General features: G+C 46.7%; 1 protein-coding gene across 1 annotated transcript in view; it reads right to left on the bottom strand.

The window, feature by feature from the left end:
- LOC128306417 (eye-specific diacylglycerol kinase) overlaps positions 1 to 9,697 on the bottom strand; it is a 34,826-nt gene extending 25,129 nt beyond the window's left edge. The window contains exons 1-2 of the mRNA XM_053043936.1: positions 9,608 to 9,697; positions 7,695 to 9,523 (exon numbers count right to left, since the gene is read on the bottom strand). Of these exons, the coding sequence (XP_052899896.1) occupies positions 7,695 to 9,523; positions 9,608 to 9,697 (1,919 nt within the window). The remainder of the gene's footprint in view (positions 1 to 7,694; positions 9,524 to 9,607) is intronic.
- Positions 9,698 to 19,829: the final 10,132 nt, after the last annotated feature.

Consider the following 19,829-nt stretch of genomic DNA (forward strand, 5'->3'; position numbering starts at 1 on the left):
AGTGCGCTTGTGCCTGTTAGCAAAACGAAGATACGTACTATTCTAGTTTCTACTAGCAAAATATTTGACAAAACCAGTGTTTTACATTACAAAGAAGCAAGTAGATTGTATCCAAGATCGGTACAGAAGTGCACTGTTAAGCAAACAAGTGTATCGTTGTTGGGCAGCTCCGCGAAAGGGTGTGTTATATTAAGGCAAACAAACACTTTACGAATATAGAGGAACGAAGAAAATAAAATTAAACAGCACAGGGAAACTGTCACACGCACTTCAGCACTCGGCCCATTTAGGCTCCCACGACATTCGACGAGCCGTGTGGGGATCGCTAAACCCTTCGGGAACCATCAACACAAAAGGCATCCCTTTTTTTCTTCTCGCAAACGCGTACGTGAGAATGTTTCATGATTAGCGCGGCCGCTCTTGGCATTTGGTCGGTTTTTGCTTTAACCTGCGTCCTAGCGACAGGGCCGGTTTGCTTTATACTTGATCGTCCTTTAGTTGCGTCCCACAACACTTTAAACGCCCGGCGAACGGCTCACAATGACAGTTTGATGTGTTTGTGCTTTTCGTCGTCGTTGTTGTTGTTTTGCTTCCTTTCGAAATACTTCTCTCGCCTTTCTTCTTCAATGATGTGCTGCTTGTAGCTCTGCCACTCTACCCAAGTCAAAGATGTAATGGGGAGGTGGAGGCAAAGCACTCTTTTTACATCCACACACACACACACACACTCGTAAATGGGTAAATGCAAGGGAAATAGTCCCAGCACGGTGTATTATGTATGTGTAGTAGACATTGCTTCTTATCTTCCTAGTGCACGCGGTACCGTGCAAACGCCCGGATGCTGGGGTCCGAACGCAATTAAGAATACGAGCGCTCTTCAACGTCTCTGCATGCCAACTGCGCTTCCTTCGCGAGCTCTTGAACTCCCGGGCCCGATCCGAAAACCCGTCCGCCTTAGATCTGGAACCCGGTCTCATCCCCGGAGCGCGGCCACCCCCGTTAAGTAATAGGAGTGCTCGCTAATTAAAGCGAAACTAACAGATACCATTCCGTCGCGCGTGTGTATGCGAAGGTGGATGTGTTGGTAAGCGTGTCCACCGGTGGAGCGCTTTCCTCTTTTGGGCATCATTTTTAGCATTTTCACAGCCGTTGGGGCCATTTTCTACTGGCGAAGCGGAGAACAACACGGCAAGAAAGTTACTCGCAGCAGTCCAAAATAAGCACGCACACAAACAACGCGAGTGTGAGCGGCAAAGCGGAGCGGTGCCTCATGCGCAACAGACACCAGACTGGCAACAAACGGCGGGGAAGGAACACATTTTTAATTCAAGCTGATGAATTGTTAATTGCAATCGCCGACTGGGAAATGCGCTTGTGTTTTGGGCAACACACATTCCGTGACGTACGTACCACTGTAAAGTTTGTGGACGGCACGTGCTGCTAAAACGGATATGCCTGGATAAATTTGGTCGGTTTTCATCCTTAAAGGTGCGGGGTTGCCGAAATACATTTAAGCAAAAAACGATGCTGGAATCCATCACGTAGCAGGTGACCGTAACGTTTAGGGGAGAAAAAAGGTGATGCAGGGTTACATCACCTCCAACTGCCTGTTTTATTGGGTTGCATTAATAAAGGGGATAGATAAAATATGTAACTATTACCGTAAGTTATTGAAAGCCGACCGGTCGATTGATTCTATTGATTCTAGCATCCTGCTTAATGGTAGCGTGACTTTGTGAATATGAGTTAGGCATTGTTGCAGACTACATTCTCAAGACTGTAAAGGGGTAATACACAACCTGCAGGTACTTTGACATAATACGATGTAAATTAATGTCCAAAAAACAAGCCTTTATATATTTTTAAAACGAGATTCGCTCAATGCCATGAAAAGGTTAACGAATTTCAAATCTCACACACACCAAAAGAGACTTAGCTGCATATTGTGTACTAACAAATCTAACAAAAGTAGATTTTGTACTGCAAATTGCATACTTTCAGGCTGTTTATATTGCATTTTCCCAAAATTTTGAATATAACGAACGAACTTTCGGCCCTACACTAGATAATGCACTAGGGTCATCACCTCTATTCGCTCCCAAGCGTATCTTCGTAGTGTCAGTCAATTTAAATGACAGTTATCTACGTGTGTGGTGTGGTCTGTTTTAGTTTTCCAATGGTAGAATGTTGACCTTTCCTATAGAATGACAAATTACTTTGCCACTCCACAGCGTACTCCTTCTCTAAACCGTCTGCGTTGAATATCTTTCATCCACACTCCGTATTTGCTTTACTCGTTAGCACAACAATATAAAAAAAATCTTCAATCTTCTAGCTGTCCAACAGTAAAGGAAAGCATTTTTTATTTATTTTCAAACTCTGTGCCTGCATCACCACGGCCGTTCTTTTCTTTCAACGGTTTTGCCAAACATTCTTAGACGTCTCGCGTGCAGCGGTAGCAACATGTGACAACACGGTACAAAAGAAAAGAATACAGCAGATACAAAGACGTATCTCCACACTAATCCAAAAGTCAGAAATTCCAAACACGAAATAGATGAAACGCATCGCAGGAGTGAACGAAGGTGAAAAAGCAGCAGCAGCTCGTCCAAAGCTTGAAACTTGATGGAAGGGTCAAACTCTTCTGCTCCCGAAGTGTTCCACCGTGTCAAACGGATACACGACGATAGCCTTAACAAGTTTCACCGCACAGTACGCTGTTTGTGGTGTGTCTGTACAATTGGAATGGGAAGAAAAGTAGAAACGCATTTCAGCAAATTTTCATCATCGGTCTTCCTTTCCCGCGTATGCGACCTGCTGTTTCTCGCTGTTGACCGAGACTGCTTGCCCCATTCCGTTCCTCCTTGTCGATGCAGAAGAAGACTTTGCGGTGGCGCAATAGCTACGTGGTAAACGCTTTGTCAGTTCCCAAGTGGATGTTTGCTGTTTTGTAACAAATAAATCTTGCGTCACTTCGCTTTCGCAGCTTGGTTTTCTTTAAAAATCATACCCATTTCTGATCCATCGCTCAAATGTTACTTTCTGTTCAGCATTGGTGTATTTACTGCAATCCAGGGAAGGCTTTACTTATATGAGTTTCCTTTAAATAAATAAAAGTTTCCTTTAAATACTCTCCGAGTAAAACCAAATATTTCAAACATTCGTTAAAATAATATCCTCAATAACTTGATTGTAAAAGCCACAAAACGATCTGGTCGAAGGCACGTCATCTAGGGGCCGGTGTCTGCTGGTGCAGATAAATGCATTTACCACCACATTACACAGATGCCAGCGAGCTAGTTTGGCAGACGCCTCAGCACCGTGTCGAGCACGTAAAATTATCCAGGAACATTATCCGTACCGTCCGGGTGCCTCCAGGTACGAAGTGAACGAGCAGACCATGGACGAGTCCACTACCGTACGGGGGTTTGAAATTTACTTACACCCGTTCAACTATTCGGGGCACTCTCGTTTGCGACGAGTGAAAACCATTTCAAAATTAGCGTGTGTTATTTAGTGCTTTATCGGGCGAGTTGTACGAAACGACGGGCACAGCATCAGGGCTGGGTAGGAATAATTAAGACACCGTTGTTTCTGATACTTTGCTTTTTTTGATTGGTTCTACTGCGTGCGCCCATACTGCGGATGGGCCGTATCGAACTGTGGAGCGTGTCTATGGTGGTATCGTACGAATATGGAGACCTCCAGTACCGGATGGTCGGGATTCGGGAAGCCCGTAAACAAAACCAGTCAATTATTGAAGGTTCCGGCCCAACATGCTCCGAGCGGCATCAGAACGTGCCACTCTGTCTGTGCCCCGTGTCCAAATCAATGGCTGCCCATCAATCGGCTCAGTGGCCGGGTACGCGGATAGGCATCGTCTACCATTGCTGGGACAGCACGCGATGCATTAGTGCATGTCCGCTGGGCGTTGCGGATGTGTCCGTGCGTATGCGAACGCTGGAGGATTATTGTATAATTTGCATACTGGCAGGCGCAGAGTGCCTTGATTAGCAGTCGCTCCGCAACGACAGCATTTTGGAGCATTTTGAACCGCGGGAAAGGCGCAGGGAAGGTTTGAACGATGGCGAAGCGCATAGAGCACACATTCCTGGAACGTCCAGGGGTGACTGATTTGACAGTAGGTAAGCGGCGGCATCGAAAGCAACAAAAAAAAAACGATGTAATGTCATTATTCGCCTTAAAGCTTGACGTTTGACGTTCACCAACTGCAGGAATCGTTGGATGTGATATAAACCGATCGTTTCGTTTCGCTCCTAGTCGCCTTCCGTTTGCTTCGCTTTCTAGTGAAGCAACGCGAAGGAGACACTCGTTGAAGTATGAGCATGCGAGAAACAAGCACAAAATTCGAATACTTCAACAAAGAGCACGTCAAATTAAATGCAAATGTTTGCCCACTGTCGTGATTGTTTGATGAATGTGTCTCTTGGTGTTTGTTTTTTGTGTTTTTTTTTTGGTCTGTGTGCGTTCCGTGTCTTCATCTTCTATTATTCCATCCTATTCCCGTCGTTTCGTGCTGGTCGACTATTTTGTTTTTTTGTTGTTGCTTGCGTATTAGGGTTTCGAAATGTGTGTTTCGGTGTTTGTAACAGACCCGTTACACCGACGCACAAAATGGATAGGTTCCCGCAAGAGAAAAACAACTTCACGCGGGTACTGCAAAATCATCGCCAACATCATAAACGTCGCAATGAATGTCATCTTCAGTGCGAACCAGCCGGTTGTTGGGCTGTTGTTGGAAGCATAATTTGAAACGGGGCGCACTAAACCATCTTCACGGCCGCTTTTGGGGGTGGCACAGTTCCGGGAATGCTTCAAATGAAGACCGCCACCGCAGGAAAATAAAAGAAAACCCGCCCGGTCGGCACATCTCCCATTTCCGCGCGCGACGATACGAAAGGTCGCTCCGGCGAGATGCTTTCTGCTAGCGTTATCAATCAAATTGCCATCAATATCGGTTTTTGTTCAGGGTGTTTTTAGGAGGGTGTTTTTGGCTTTCTTTTATCGGATCCATTTCTGGGCAAAATTTGAGAAACACTTCTAGCGATCAAGGCGGAAAACGGCAAGAGTCGGTCAGTGAAAAAGAGGCTGGAGAAGTTAATTTGACGCATAGTTCATACAACGCCGTAATGTATGCAACTGCTATTGTAGCGCCGAAATGTATGCAATAGGAATTTGTCGTATAGTTCATAGACGCGACGTTGGTCATTGTCATTTGTACAAGTCTGGCAAGTTTGGCCGGAATTCTAAAAGAGCTCATTGCTTCGAAAAGTTTTACTCTGGCTATGCCGGCGTAGGTGGCCTTGAAATCGTTGGAGGGATAGAAGGATTATAACTGCTGCTCCAGCCATCTTATCCAAGGTCTGCCACACGGTGAACATACTTTCAGGGGCGCAATTACTTTTGCTTTTGCTTGCTAAAACATTAAAAATCATCGACCCTATGGACATTCAACTGTTTGTCTAAATTACGTACTGTGGTTAAGACATGTTCATGTTGCCGTTATGTATTTAACTAAATATTGATTAGATCAAGGAATTAAATGATTTAAAAAGCGACTATCAAAATAAAAATGTTCACTACTTATTTGATACTTAGCTAACTAAGAAAAATATTTATACATTTTGTAACAAAACAAATAACAAATACAAATACACAAATAACAAATAAAAAAAACAAATACAAAAGTGCCAGTTTTAAGAACTGCTACTAATAAAGAAAACTAGTAAAGGAATAATAATAATTTAATTGCTTGTAATAATTCAATAACTGTATGAAAAACATATATTCTTATTCTAACTTGAAGTTTCAATGATGTTTTTTTTCTAACCCTGGCACAGTTTGGCACAAATTAATTTTAACGAGAGTGTTTTTAAAATAAACTCAAATAATCTCCAAATGGTTTCCATCAATTATAGCAAAACTGCTCCTATCCGTTTGGGCAAGAAATGCTCTCACAGCACATTAGTAATTCATTGCTCGACGTGACATATGTCAAAGAATACGATTGCCTTTTTTCATTTTTATTTGTGGTTCGCTTTTTTTTTCCTTTTTCAAAAGTTTAACGACAAATCAATCGCATATCCACGTACCTTCGGCGAGTGTAGCCGTAGCCGTATTGGTGTTTTGTTTTACTTACGACTGGAGCTGGAGTGGGTTGGCCAAAAAAAGCAATGTATGGATCCTACGTACCCGCAGCAGGAATATAAACTCCATTATACACTTACCTACGTCGGTGAGGAAAAGACAAAGAGAGCAGAAAAAAAAATGGAAATATTAAATTCAACCGTAACTGCATAAAGAATAACGAAACAATAAAGATACACGAATATGATGTGAATTTTTCATTACTCTCGCCCCCTCCTTCTCCCAAATACACACACACACATAAAACGCTTCCTTCGCTTTTCGTTTCTTGCATTTTGCTTTGTCAGGCTTGTCGGTTTGATCACGATTGTGTTTGTACGTAACGCCGGGTTCGAAAGGTGGAGCGGAGAAAATAAATGTTTCACCCATACACACAACAAAACGGACACACGCATTTTCTTTCCACGTCACAGAGAATAATTCATTTTTCTGGCTGAAGATGAAGTCGAATTAACAAGAAGAAGAAGAAGAAGAAAAACACCCCACAAGAAGACAAACATACACACACACACACACACATACACTTACACACAAATTGGTTAACCAAACAAAGGAACAAAATGGGCGCAAAATCAACCACCGGGGAAAATCACAAGCATCGCTACCAAACTCCAGAAAAAAAAAAGAAAAAAAAGTGTAAAACCAAGAAAATGGGGGAAGGAAAACGATAGGAATGCTAGTATTTAGAACGCACGTCACACACGGTACACGGGCGGTCTCCGGTCCACGGGTGCACGCTACCCTTTTTGGGGTAGAAAAAAATAAGGGAAAATATGGGAATTTTAACCGTAAATATGGCGCCCATGCAAGAGTCATGATATCGCGGAGAAGAAGGAGAAGGAGGAGGAGGGTTCGCTTGTGGGGGAAGTGAAGGGGGGGGGGGGGGGAGGGGGCGGTTCGACCGCGAAGAACACCGCGCGTTACGCGTGCCCAATTAACGGCTAATGAGCACGAGAGGGTGAAACGGAAATGGTGGAAACAGCACACAAGCGAAGGGTGGTTCCGGATAACCGGAAGCGGAAGTGAAAGGGCTACCGTGATTCCGGCCAGTCTCACGGTGCACAAGTACACCGGAGCCAGTGAAACACAATGTAACGAAAGGAAAACAATACCGTAGCGGAGTTTATTGGGGGGGAGTGGGTTGGGGAATGATTGAGGAGGGGTTGAGGAGAAAAGGACCACGAGAAGAAGAAGGAGACAAAAAAAAAACACTCTTTGTCTAATGTAAAACAAAAAACTAATTTCCGTGCATTTAACCCAGACAATAGAAGGACTCGTGCTCCCTTCGTGCTTTGTGTGTTTGTAGCCTTTTTTTGTGCGTGTACGTGTGTGTCTGTAGTCACTTTTCCGCCATTTTGTTAATACAATTATTAGCTCAGCAGGCATAATAGGACGAATGGCTAACCTGATCGTGGTGAAACACTGCATAAAGAAGAAGAAAACACACACACACACGTACACACATACACCTACACACACACAACGAAACAACACGATTTGTAAAGCAGTGGAGAAGCAGTGTTTACCCTCTAGTGCCTGGTGCAAGATGGCCGCCGGTGGTACCGGAACTGCCGGTGGCGTTACCACCGCCCGGACCGGACGGGCCGGCCAGGGCGAGGGCTTTGTAGCGGGCCTGCTCCTCCGTCGGCAGCACGATGTCGACCGAGCGCGATCGTACGGCGCCGCTGCTCGGGACGGCCAGCAGGTTCAGGCAGGCCCCGTCCGGTGGCGGCTGGAGTTCCTCCGTCTTGGCGCCGGTCACCTTGGTGAAGCAGGAGTCGACGGACGCGGCCCGGTCCCGCTTCAGGTCCGGCACCTGCAGGTAGATGTCGCGCACGAAGTCGGCCGGTTGCGACGGCTGCACGGTGAGGCCGGCGGACGGTGGCGGTGACTCTAGCGGGAGCCGGGGCGCCGGGTCGTAGCACGGGTAGGTTGGTAGCGGTGGTGGCGGTGAGGATGTTGAGGACGGTATGATCGGTCCCATCGAGGCGGCCCGGCCCCGCTGCGGTGGCCGCTGCTGGGGCAGCTGATTGTCGGGTTCGGCATCGGCGCCGGTGTGGATGTCCGGTACCGGGCGGGTGGTGCGCGGCGGCGGTGACGCCGGCCGGCTGTCGGATGCGTTGGAAACGTTCTCGAGCGAGCTGCCGGTCGGTTCGACGATGATCGCTTCCTGGCGCGAGATGGACCGCCGCCGGGTGCGGTTCGGTGGCGACGGTTCGACCGCTTCGCCGGCCGGTTCCGGCGGTGGATCGGATGCGGACGGTGTGTCGTGCGTCAACGCCGTGGCTCTCGGGTCCGGCCCAGCACCGGCCGCCTCATCCTCGTCGGGCAACATCAGCGCGATCTCGCCCGGTCGGGCCGGTTCGAGCGTGGGGCCACCGTGCCCCGTGTAGTCATCGTCGTCCGGCTTTGTCGGCGAAATCGTCAGCGTGATGCGGCAGGGTGACGGAACGGCCGGCGGCGACAGGCGCACAGTGGAGGTGCTCGCACCATCACACTCCTCCCGGGGTTGGGATCTGCGCGGTGATACGCGCTGGAAGAGCGAAGCGTAATCGTACGCGGGCGCTTCCAGCCCGAACGTTGGTTCCTTTTTGCGCTCCCGGACTCGTTTGCGCCGATCGGTCTCGTTCTCGCTGTTGTCCTCGTTGTCATCGTCTGCCTCCGCCTCATCGCCGTAGTCGTCCTCATCGTCGTCGTCATCGTCGTAGTCGTAATCGTAGTCGTAGTAACCTTCACCGAAGTGACCGCGCGCTTCATCGCCAGCACCGCTGGGACCGGCGAGCCCGACCGCCGCCACTCGGTTCACGCTCCCGCCCGTACCACCCACGGCCCCCTCCAGCGCATCCTCCTCCGCGCCGCCAGCACCCGCCACCGGTTCGCTCTCGTTTGCGCCCTCCTCCTCGTCAGCGTCGCCGTCCTCACCATCGTCCTCATCGTCGCCGGAGGAGCAGGAACTCGACGTGTAATCGACGTACGCCTGGTACTCCTCGCTGTCGTAATAGAGCCGCTGCTCCACCCCAATCAGACGCCGGTACTCCTCCAGATACAGGCAGTGTATGCACGGTGGCGGCGTTTTCGAGCTGGACTTGCGGCGCTGGAACCGTTTCGGCACGTCGAGAAACGCGGCCGCCACCGCACTGCCTTCGTCCGAGGCCGAACCAGCCAGGTCGAAGCTGCGCGAACGCTGACCGGGCGTAGTTTGCGGCACCTGGAGCAGTAGGCTCCCGACACCGGACGTACCACCCACACCCGCCATCGACGGCTCATCGGCCGATGCTGCGGCGACCGACAGTGACCGCTGCTGGCTCGAACGCTGCGCTTCAAGTTGTATTTCGTCGAACGATGCTGAGCGTACCTGCGAGGGTGACAAAGTTGTACGCGGTAACGTGCATTGTGTAAGGGGTATACGGTATCGGTACGGTTTCACGCGGGGGCTTACCTGCTTTGGCACTTCAAGACTGCTTTGGGTTTTCATCTCCGCACCCGTGGGCGTCCGGGATCTGGTGAAGGTGTTGCGCAAGCGATGCATCGTGAAGCCGGGGATGGTGCTACACTACTACGCTGCTCGCTGCTGGTGTCCCGGACCTGGTGAGGCAACCGGTGGCGACGAGGCTACGATGTGCCCCAGCGATGCGGCTCTCTTCCCATCGCCGAACTAGACACCACTGCTGCTTGCTGGATGTCTGCTGACACGATGCTGCTAAAAGAGTTCCTTGCTGCGAGATACACATACAGACATGAGCACATCACCGAACCGTTCGCGAACCGGGCAGCATCGATATATCTGATGCGCCTGAATGGTATGCAATTCGCAAGACAAAATACGCCTATTAAACTATTGCAGCAAGCTGCGTGGGTGGCTCTGTTAACTAAGATACTTGCGGTAGTCGAGTAAATTGTAGTTCTGGCACTGGACTATCCTGTATCGGTATCTGTTTTATTCTGTCATCTGCTTTGAATGCTTAATAATATCTCTTCATTCGGGATTATTCCAATTCTTGGGTTGTTTAGATCTTGTAAGCTTCCTAGTGTAGGTTGAGTCTAATTCCAATTTATAATCCTCTCAGAATAATCCAAGATTAATGACCTCCACCTCTCCCAGTTATTGGTGTTGAACTTCCATTTCGCTTAGGACCTTCAAAGGGCTTAATCCGCAACGCGGTCTGAGGATTGATGAGTCTTTCGAGAGTCGATTCCTAGTTCGAAATGACTCCTCACTAAAAATTCAAATGAATGACTCCTCTCAAGAGATCCATTAAGCGCAACAGTTCATATTCCTGTAGCTTTGCAGCCATTCGCATCGCTTCAAGAAGACAAATTAACATTCTAATCTTATATTTTGCAATTCCACTCCCTTCTAAAATCACTCTACAGTTAAAGATGACAAGGAGTCTCTAATGCATCTTCTACCCATTTCTAATATGTCCAGCATACTGGAGCTAATTATAAACTCCCTAATTGAATAAGTTAGATACATCATCGAATTCTCCACGAATTCAAAAAAGGAGCATTCGTTGTAGTGTATAACAGGTAATGTATAACAGTATAACAGATTTACAGAAGTTGAAATGAACAAAAGAACTCAAGAATTATCTAAAACATTCTTCTAAGGAAAAGAATTTACTCTCCGAATAGCAGCTATTCCGGGGATTCTTAAAGGATTGTACTCGTAAATGTACATTGTCACATTTCATCAAGGATTTGCCATCAGTTGAGTTCAATTTCAAAACTAACATAACATGACATTGATTCTTTCTACTCGCACCAGTTGAGTCCTTAGCTCGATAGCATCGGTATCAGTGATGACTTCTTCACACCACAGATTCAGGCCCGTCAGTCACGAAACAACAGGGAAACAGTTAAAGGTGAAGTTCAACTATTTTCGTTATACACACGGCCCTCATATACATGATAAAAAGAATTATGATAACGTGCACACATCGCGCAACAGTCACGCCTCTGTATGGCAAAAACACCTGCGCCGCAGGTTCTGCATCTCCAGGGAAATTGAGAATAAAATCCACCGGGGAGTAATATCGCTGCAATTCTTCACACGAAGCCCGCAATTGCTGCTTTTTCAACCGGTGGAAAGATTACCTCCGTGAATGGTGCGTGTGCGTGTCTGCTCTAAACTGAGCCGAGCAGATCTACAACTAGGAGGTCATATCACACACACCGGAAATGTGTGTATTACGCGAAAATCCCGAGGCTCGTCCCTTTGCTGTTCGGAGTTCGCGTCGGAGTGCACTGAGCCTTTTCCTCGACACTCCATCAGGGGGGTTTGTGCCATGTATGGTGTTCGCTGTTCGCAGCAAACGCAAAAATAAATTGCACACCAGCAGGAAGGTGTGTGGTTCACGGGTGGCTGAGTGATTACATCCGATGCCACGCGGTACAACTTTTTCCCATCAAACACTTTCAGAATTCGCTTCTATTTTTTTCTTCTTCTTTTCTCACGCTCCAACACCTACGTTTGTGTTTTTACATCGCACGAAGCATCACTAATCCGACGGTGTGTGTGTGTGTGTTTTGTGACGCGTCAACGCAACGGTGGGATTTATAAATGGTTTCCGACACCGGGGCCGATGGGAAATTGCAACACAGCGACAAACGACAAACGGGGAAAAGGCGATTATCACCAGGCAATTCATTTCCAGAACGGATTGGCCACATCCGAGTTGACGCAGACACGGCACTATCTCTGCGCGGCGGCACTCCTTAAAAACTGCTGAAGAAATCAGCTGGGCCGGGTGCGGCTGGTGTAGCAGCACACAAGGTGTTTTGATGTTGGGTCGGTCGGCCCCGTTTCAACATTTCCTACTTTCCATCCAAGACCAGCAGGTCGTCCCGGTGAGCTGCTCGCCCGAGGACTGTTTACTTTATCGGCTATATCACTTTGCATACCTGGAGCGCCCGGACCATGGTTATGGTCTGTTTATGCAAATTGTGCAACAGTGGTCAGAAAGCTGTAAACCTGGTACGGCAAACATTTTCATCGCTTTATGATGCTCTGTGACCAATAAAGAAAATGGTAGGGGTTTTTAGCTTTAATGCCCGCGGTTAGAGTGGATCAAAATAAAGTCAGCAAAAGCGACGCAGGTCCCGGAAGAGCATCAACCAAACCGGCCGGTAAATAAACATGTTGACAGATGTACCGAGATGAATTCGGTTTTCTAGGGCTTAGTGCGCACTGCAATATCGGCTCGGAACGACCGGAAAGACGTCGAGTGACTTGGTAGTAATATATACTTAAGAAGATTATTGCGATCGGAAATTGTTGACTAATGTTAAATTTGTAGCTGGTGACGTTTCGGATTTTCGGGGACGTTCGGGGATTACCATGCAAAACGGGGAGAGCAACGCTGTTAATAATTCACGCCGAAAGACTTGCGCCGTCCAAGTGTCGTGCCGGCTACCATTTACCGGTAAGGTAAGCAAATAAGCAAATCCAACGCTAGTGGTAACACGTCCGTCGCGAACCATCTACTCAGATTTAGCGCAATATCGTCAGGTTACATTTAACCCTGCGGAACGGCTCATCTCCTGCTGCTTGATACTCCAGCGCCAGCACCGTCAACAAAAAAAACCCGGAAGTGACTGCGATAAAGACAAGATTTGCTGCCTTTAATACCCATTTTACGACGGTAAAAGTGCTCGCTTGGGAATATCCGTCCGCATGCAACGGTCGTGCGGTTTTCTTTCTGCAACTCTGCCCAACACCACCACAACCACCAGCATCCGGATGCCGTGATTGTGCGTTTCCTTCGTTTGACCGAAAATGGCTTCGACTTACCGCTCCACCGTTTGAGGGGGAAAAAAAACAAACAAACAAACAAAAAAGGCGAACATCCCAAGTGCTCCACGCTCGTTGTTGCGTACGCGGTACGGGTTTTATAGCTGCCGTCAATTTAACCGTCCCGCACCGGAACGGAGCGCCGGAGATGGCATCATTTACGGATTACTGTCTGGCCGGGTACGGGCGGTACATGCGTTGAGCCGATTTGCTGTCGCATTTGGGCACGCTGCCAAACGCATCCACCCTCCTGCCTGGGGGCAGATGCACAAACAGGGCCTGGGGCGCAGATAATGCCGGGTTTGCGGACCGTACAAGATTCCGCACCCGTGCAACAAGTTCGAACCGGACGAAACGTTTTGCATTTGAAACGTGGTGAATAAAACAACTCATAAAAGAAAGGCTTAAATAAATGCCAAGGTTAGTAGAGTTTGTAATTAGCGCATTGCATAGCTTTAGGCGCTGGCTTTCTCCGGTGGTATAATAACAAGCGCACGAATATTTGTCGAGCAGCAGCTAAATCAATGTGCACACACATTATTTAATTCCTTTTAAACCACTTGCAGCTCCTTCCGGCGGTCAACTTTTCCCAACCCTTGCACAGCATGGTTTCGTTTCCGCTTGAAAACTGTTTCGTTTGCTGCATAATTTCATCTTCACGAAAGCATTGCTTATGCTAATTGGTACTTGTCGTTTGTGAGGTTTACCTCGCCACAGCCTTGCTGTGAGGAATACCTCGAGCCGATTGCTCACTGCCAGCTCGAGTGCAACCTATTATAACAACTCAGCCGGTAGCGGCGCTGCGAATGGGTGTGATTTTTACAGCAGCGGTTAGCATTGTGAGCTGCCATTAGTATTTGAATGGAATATATTTACTTTGGTGACCGTATTTCAACAGAACAATTATTATAAACTCATCTGTTGCAGTTGAATAAAAACCATCAACTCGACTGGCAAGTTAATGTGGGTTTTAGTAATGATCCTAACAGAGCTGCCGTAGAATGCTGTTTTCAAGATGCTTTTTACATATTTGTAGCATTAAAATGTTTAAAAACATCCATGTGGTCAGAAGAATCTCAAACACGAATAACTTAGGCAAAGATGTATTCGACAAGCATCAGGTCGTTGAGGGCAACCTGGCAATTAGCTTGCAGTTGGGAAATTCGTTACATGAACGGGGATTAAATATTAACATATTACTGCAAGTTGTTGCAAGAAAACCCGTAACAGGGTGCGACCGTAGCAACAGCACAGCAACACTCAACTGCTCGTGCTGGCTTTTACAAATAAGGCATGTAATTATGTGCTGAGCAATGCTGGCCTAACCAGAGAAAATTCTCCCCTTCACCTCCCTCCCACACATCACCAAAACACCCCCCCTCCCCCCTCCCCCCTTCCCTCCTCCTCTCCTCTTCAGCACATTGTTAATGAATGTGAAAACAAAGGACTTTGGGCATGAGCCCGGGACGATGGTGTCTACATTTAGGCGCTACACTTCGGTGTATACATTTAGGCGCGCGGCAAAGTTTTGTGGAGATTTGTGTGCGTGTGGTTCGAGCGGGGTGGTGAAGGGAAGCAAAAATGATTGCAAATTACACGGCTGAGCTGTTGGGAGTAATGTGAGCTTGGAATACTTTGCCAACGCCGCAGGAAAGCTCGCTGACGGGGGTGTTTTAGTTTTATTACAAGCAAAATTTAATTCACCACAGTCGTTCAATGAAGACGCTCGGTACGCGCATTTCTCGGCGGAAAATGCATTTCACTGTATGCAACGCTGCGCGCGATAATCCACCGTGGGGAACGGTAGACAATGGGGTCGCCTGCCCGCAAACGATAACAAACAGCTCCCGCCGGTGGCTTGACATTTAGGCGAAGGCGTCTGAATGTAGGCTATGAGTGACTCATTTGCTTAATTAGTACTGCAACCCAGCTAGACTCGGCAGGCCAACTATTTCCTTCGGCAAGGCGGTAAGGGATGAATGTGATGGGGGGTGGAGGAGGGGGGGGGGGGTGAGCTATGCCTTTCTTGTGTGGCTTCATTCCAACTGACACAAACAAAGCACTCTGCTAGTTTCTGGCATTTATCAAACTATAGAAAAAACCCTCACCGAACTAAAGACGGGGCCGCCGGAAAATGATCCAATTGCTCACATAAAAAAACCATCCGGCGTAGAGGATGCTGCCAGGCTTGAAGGATGCCTTGTAAAACGCACATTCCGTCTGCCAAACGGGCTCCGGTTTCAGGTGAGTGCCTTGGGCGATGAAATCCATCATGATTATCTGCTGTACCGCTACCAGACTCGCGTGTACGGCATTCAATCGGAATGACAACTGCACATTGGAGACTTCCTTTTCATTGCAGGCTTTACAACGGAGCAGCGTTCAGGCGAGTGAATGTAGCAGACAAATCGCTGCATTGACAAGCGCTCACCCGGGACATGCAATCGGGAGTTTACCGAGGTACGGTATCTGCACAGTACGGTTCGATGCACAAAACTCCAATCCTGCGGGGCAAAATAATGAAATTAGATATTGACACACAGACGTACAAGCCCAACGCTTAGATTCACTCATCTAAACGAAATGATTAAGGGATATCGGTACGGAAGAAGAAGTTCATATCCATTTCCCGTGCCAGCTCCATTTCTCGACGGCAATGAAGCGGAATCAAAAGGCGGCGACTCTCTAGCACTGTTACCTATGAGATTACCTATGGATTTAAAAAAAAAACAACACACGTGTTTTTACCAGGCCATGGCCAGGAAGCGTTCGTATCATTTCCGGGAAAGCTGATTGCAAAAGATCAAAGAGTAATATAGCGTTTCGTCCTATCAAATGTAGTTAATGCCTAAAGCGATTGAAATATGGCAACATAGGGATGGAACAGGATAGCGACGCAAGGATTGACGGCCAGCATGGCAAACACTGATGCTCAAGTGATTGAATTTTGACACAGTTACCTCCGGATGGATTTTGCCGTACACAGTAAGGCCCTGCGCCTGGCAGGTATGCAATGCCGGGTATGCATTTTTTTTTTGCTCCGGCCACACAGTGGCCCAGGTGCATTCGACGACTGAACCGTCCGAGTCCGGTTGCGTCAAGGCCCTGTTGAAGGATGTCAATTACACGGGAAAAGTCTCATATCTGTGAGTTGGTAAATATACCAGCCTACACATATTTGACATATGGGTATTTTGTTCCACACTACTTTCATACGAAGTCCAGATTAAGAAAAAAAAAATTGGAAAACACATTTCACTCGCCGGGTGTTTGTGAGCACTGCAAAACTGAAAGCTTCCTGGAAAGCGAGCGTCCGATCAAAAGGTTTAATATTTCCACCGCTGCACCAGACGCTTGTCGAAATTTGCATATAACAAAGCAGCTGAACCGAATATCAAAAAAAGACAGAAATCCAATATTTCCCATCCTATATGCCTCCGGGCTAGTGCAACAGGTTTCGCGTGTCTACACCGTATTCCGCACAATTCCTCTGCCTTGGCGTGTGCTTTCGTCATCTGCCATACCATACCGGGAATGAATTTAGCCCGGGGAAAAAAAGCAACCTTTCATTAACTATCCCTCACATAACAATCGAACAAACGACGATAATACGGGACAGAAAAGGCAGCAAAACCGTAATTGAGTTGCTGCTTCAAACAGCGGAAGCGGCGAAATTAATTGCTGGATGCAATTACGCATATGCGTGTGGGAGGAGAATTGAATTTAAACCCCTTCCCTGTTTTTTTCGATACAGGCAATTGCTAACGTGACCGTTGTTGTTCCACCCAAGGTAAGGAGATCATGGCACTTTACTTTAGCAAGGAAAGGAAATGTAAAAAACAGCAAAGAAAAATTGACCTGATTATAAACCAATTTTGCTTCTAATACCCTAGACGGCATCAACAATGTATTGTTTTACTTTGGTAAGTATATAAATCCCATTAGAAGAGCAATTAAGCACCATTTGCAAATCAGTTTGCCTACATTTAGGAGTGAAATTGCGAAAGATGTGAAAATGAACTTGTTTGTATTTATAATGCAAAAAATATGCAATAAATATTCTTGCTCAGCAAATGGTTTTGTAGACCGTTTTGTAAATCATTTTCCACGATTGAAATACAACCAATCATGTTGTTGTAATTGACACAAATGACCGAATCACTCGACCCTACAAGGTAAGGAGAAAAAAAATTACCCGATTGAGCACAAGTGAAATAAGAATGATGAACCGTAGCAACGACAGCACACTATCCAAACCGATGAAATTTGAATCGCGTTCCATTAGTCGCACCATTAGCACTCCACCCCTTGCCCTGAATGTCCATACAACCACGCTAGTGAGGAAAAAGCTTCGACCGTTGTACCTACCCATCCCATCCCCTTTTGTTCGACTCATTTTGCCAACGTCATTTAGCTTCAACCTACTCCTAGAACATCGCCGTCCCGAGGAGATGGGACGGAACAACACTGGAGTGATGCAAAGTTTCGGCACCGAGCCACCAAAACAAAACAAAACAGAGAGAAAGCAACACAAACTGGTCGGTTAGAGATGGTGGTGCTTCGTTGCTGACGGACCGTTGGACAGATGAACCACATCCGAATATGATTAATGGAAGCCAATTAAAACTTTCATCATGGCACGCAGCAAACGGTAAGAAACTGCCACTGGTTCGGTTTGCGAGAAGAAGCTGTGCGGTGGACAGCTGTCCCCGATGAAACTTCTCCAACTGTGCATACTTGTTTATCTGTTTGTTCGTGGTGCTATTGACAATTTTAGTCGTAATCTTAGGCTTTCTCTAATTTGGTAAGTGCAATGATCATTCGAGTTTTCTTAATGAATATGAGTTGGACGTGCTTTAGCAGCCTATCTGTTAATAATGCGCTGCAGTGATACTGTAATGTGATAGTGCATATTAAATTAGCAATTTCTTGTATTGCGGGATAAATAATGCTAAATGCTGAAAAGAGCCTTAGTGTATGCAATCAGCATGGCTTCATCCTGTCAAATGTTTAAAAAACATTCATTTTTTCGTCGTTTTGCATAAAACTAGGCGCTCAATCGATCGCTTAATTGATGGGAAATACGGTTGGGTCCATCCCGTAAAACCGTACTGCTTACATTACGCAACCATACATTGCATACATTCAGGCGCAATATTCTGCTCCGATGCATTCGTGATATTGTAATGAGTTCAAATCAACCCCACCTGGCATATTAATAATCGTATTCACGTTTACGGGTGTAGGAAACATGGGACGAAAATAACTCAACACGAAACCGTACGAAACAGAATAAAATTTTACACTTTTGCCCAGCTACCGAACGTACAACAAACGGGACATAAAGCGAATTCATAGAAACACACTCAGACGCACGGTAAACCGTCAACTCACAACTGGAATTTTTCCGTTGCTGATTATCGAACGGCCTTTTATGTCATTGTTGGCCGTATCTTATTCGCAGGCTCATGCGGGCACGTTTCGTACAGCAATCGAAATCAATGCCCTCGCAGGCAACTGTTACACGAGACTATTTAGCTGCGCCCAATTTAGCCTGGTTGTGCGGTACAGGTGGGTGTAGCAAAATGTGAAAAACGAGCTTCATAAATCTGGCAGGCTAAATTGGTGCAAGCTGCCGGAACGCAATAACGCAGGTGCTAATGCAAAGCGGATAGACCAATTATGATCGGTTCATTGGTTACTCTTCCTTTCATTGCCCGGCAGTCAAGCCAAGCCTTCTATTATCGCCCTTAGTAACCGCTTATAACAGTTTGATTTTTATTTAATTTTAATGATCGAACGATTGCACTTCCCAGCTTGCGCGCTAATAGGGGAGAGGGATGGGGAGGAAAACACAGCCCCCAAGAAGGGGAGGGTAACATTAAAGCACGGCTGGTTTGTTACGAGGTCATTCGGAGAAGCATACGCCACCGGTGGGATGTAGTAAAAATATAATTTTAATAAAATTAACATCTCCAGAGCAACACTCGCTTCGTTTCCTCATGCCCGTGTAAGGATCTCCCGGGGGGCTTTTGCGTGGGATGTAAATGCATTAATTACCGACACGCAAACACACAGACGCATAGTACATGGTGATGGGACAGTTTAGTACAATGATTTACTTCGTCGTGTACCTGGCGAACCGGAAGGCATACGAACGATAAAACCAAAAAAAATAAAATAAAATCCTTGAACAAACCAACCAAATTAGCCAACCTGGTTAATCATGGCAAAATTTGTGATTCGTTCTCATTGCCATGAAATATTATATTCGATCATATATTATCAGCACAAACTCGCAAGCCATTTTGAATAGCAAATTAGCCACGCTGCATGAGAGATGATTGGATTGGCTTGATAGTGCAGTGGAAACGATACTCCTCTATAGTGCCATCGATGCTAAAATTGCACGTAGCTAATGCAGACGCTGCACAAAGATAATCGAATTAATCCATTTCACTCTTTTCATCAACAAACTTCCCGATGCGAACCTACCGAACGGTGGCACAATCAAAACAAGGCTCTCGAGCAAATCCGTCAGACACTTCATTGGTTGCTAGTGCTTTCATTGGTAGATAATTAAAATTCGAAAGCATATCGTTTCCATCACGATGCGCGCAGTGCGAAGTAAAGGAACAGCTTATCTGAAGCGAGTGCACGTTGAACGCACGCCGAAGAAAAACCGATCCAATAAGCCAGTTGGATGCGAAACGGAATGATGGAATGAATGTGCAATCCGGTTTGCAATCTAATGCGGCTAACAAGACATGCTGCAGGCAGTGCCATTTAATATATCTTTCCTTGATGAACGAACGGATGAAAAAGGTCAAGTAGTATTCAAGCATGGCGGACGCATTCCAGTTGCAGT

This window comes from Anopheles moucheti, chromosome X (assembly GCF_943734755.1).
Source record: "Anopheles moucheti chromosome X, idAnoMoucSN_F20_07, whole genome shotgun sequence".
Taxonomy (NCBI): Eukaryota; Metazoa; Arthropoda; class Insecta; order Diptera; family Culicidae; genus Anopheles; species Anopheles moucheti.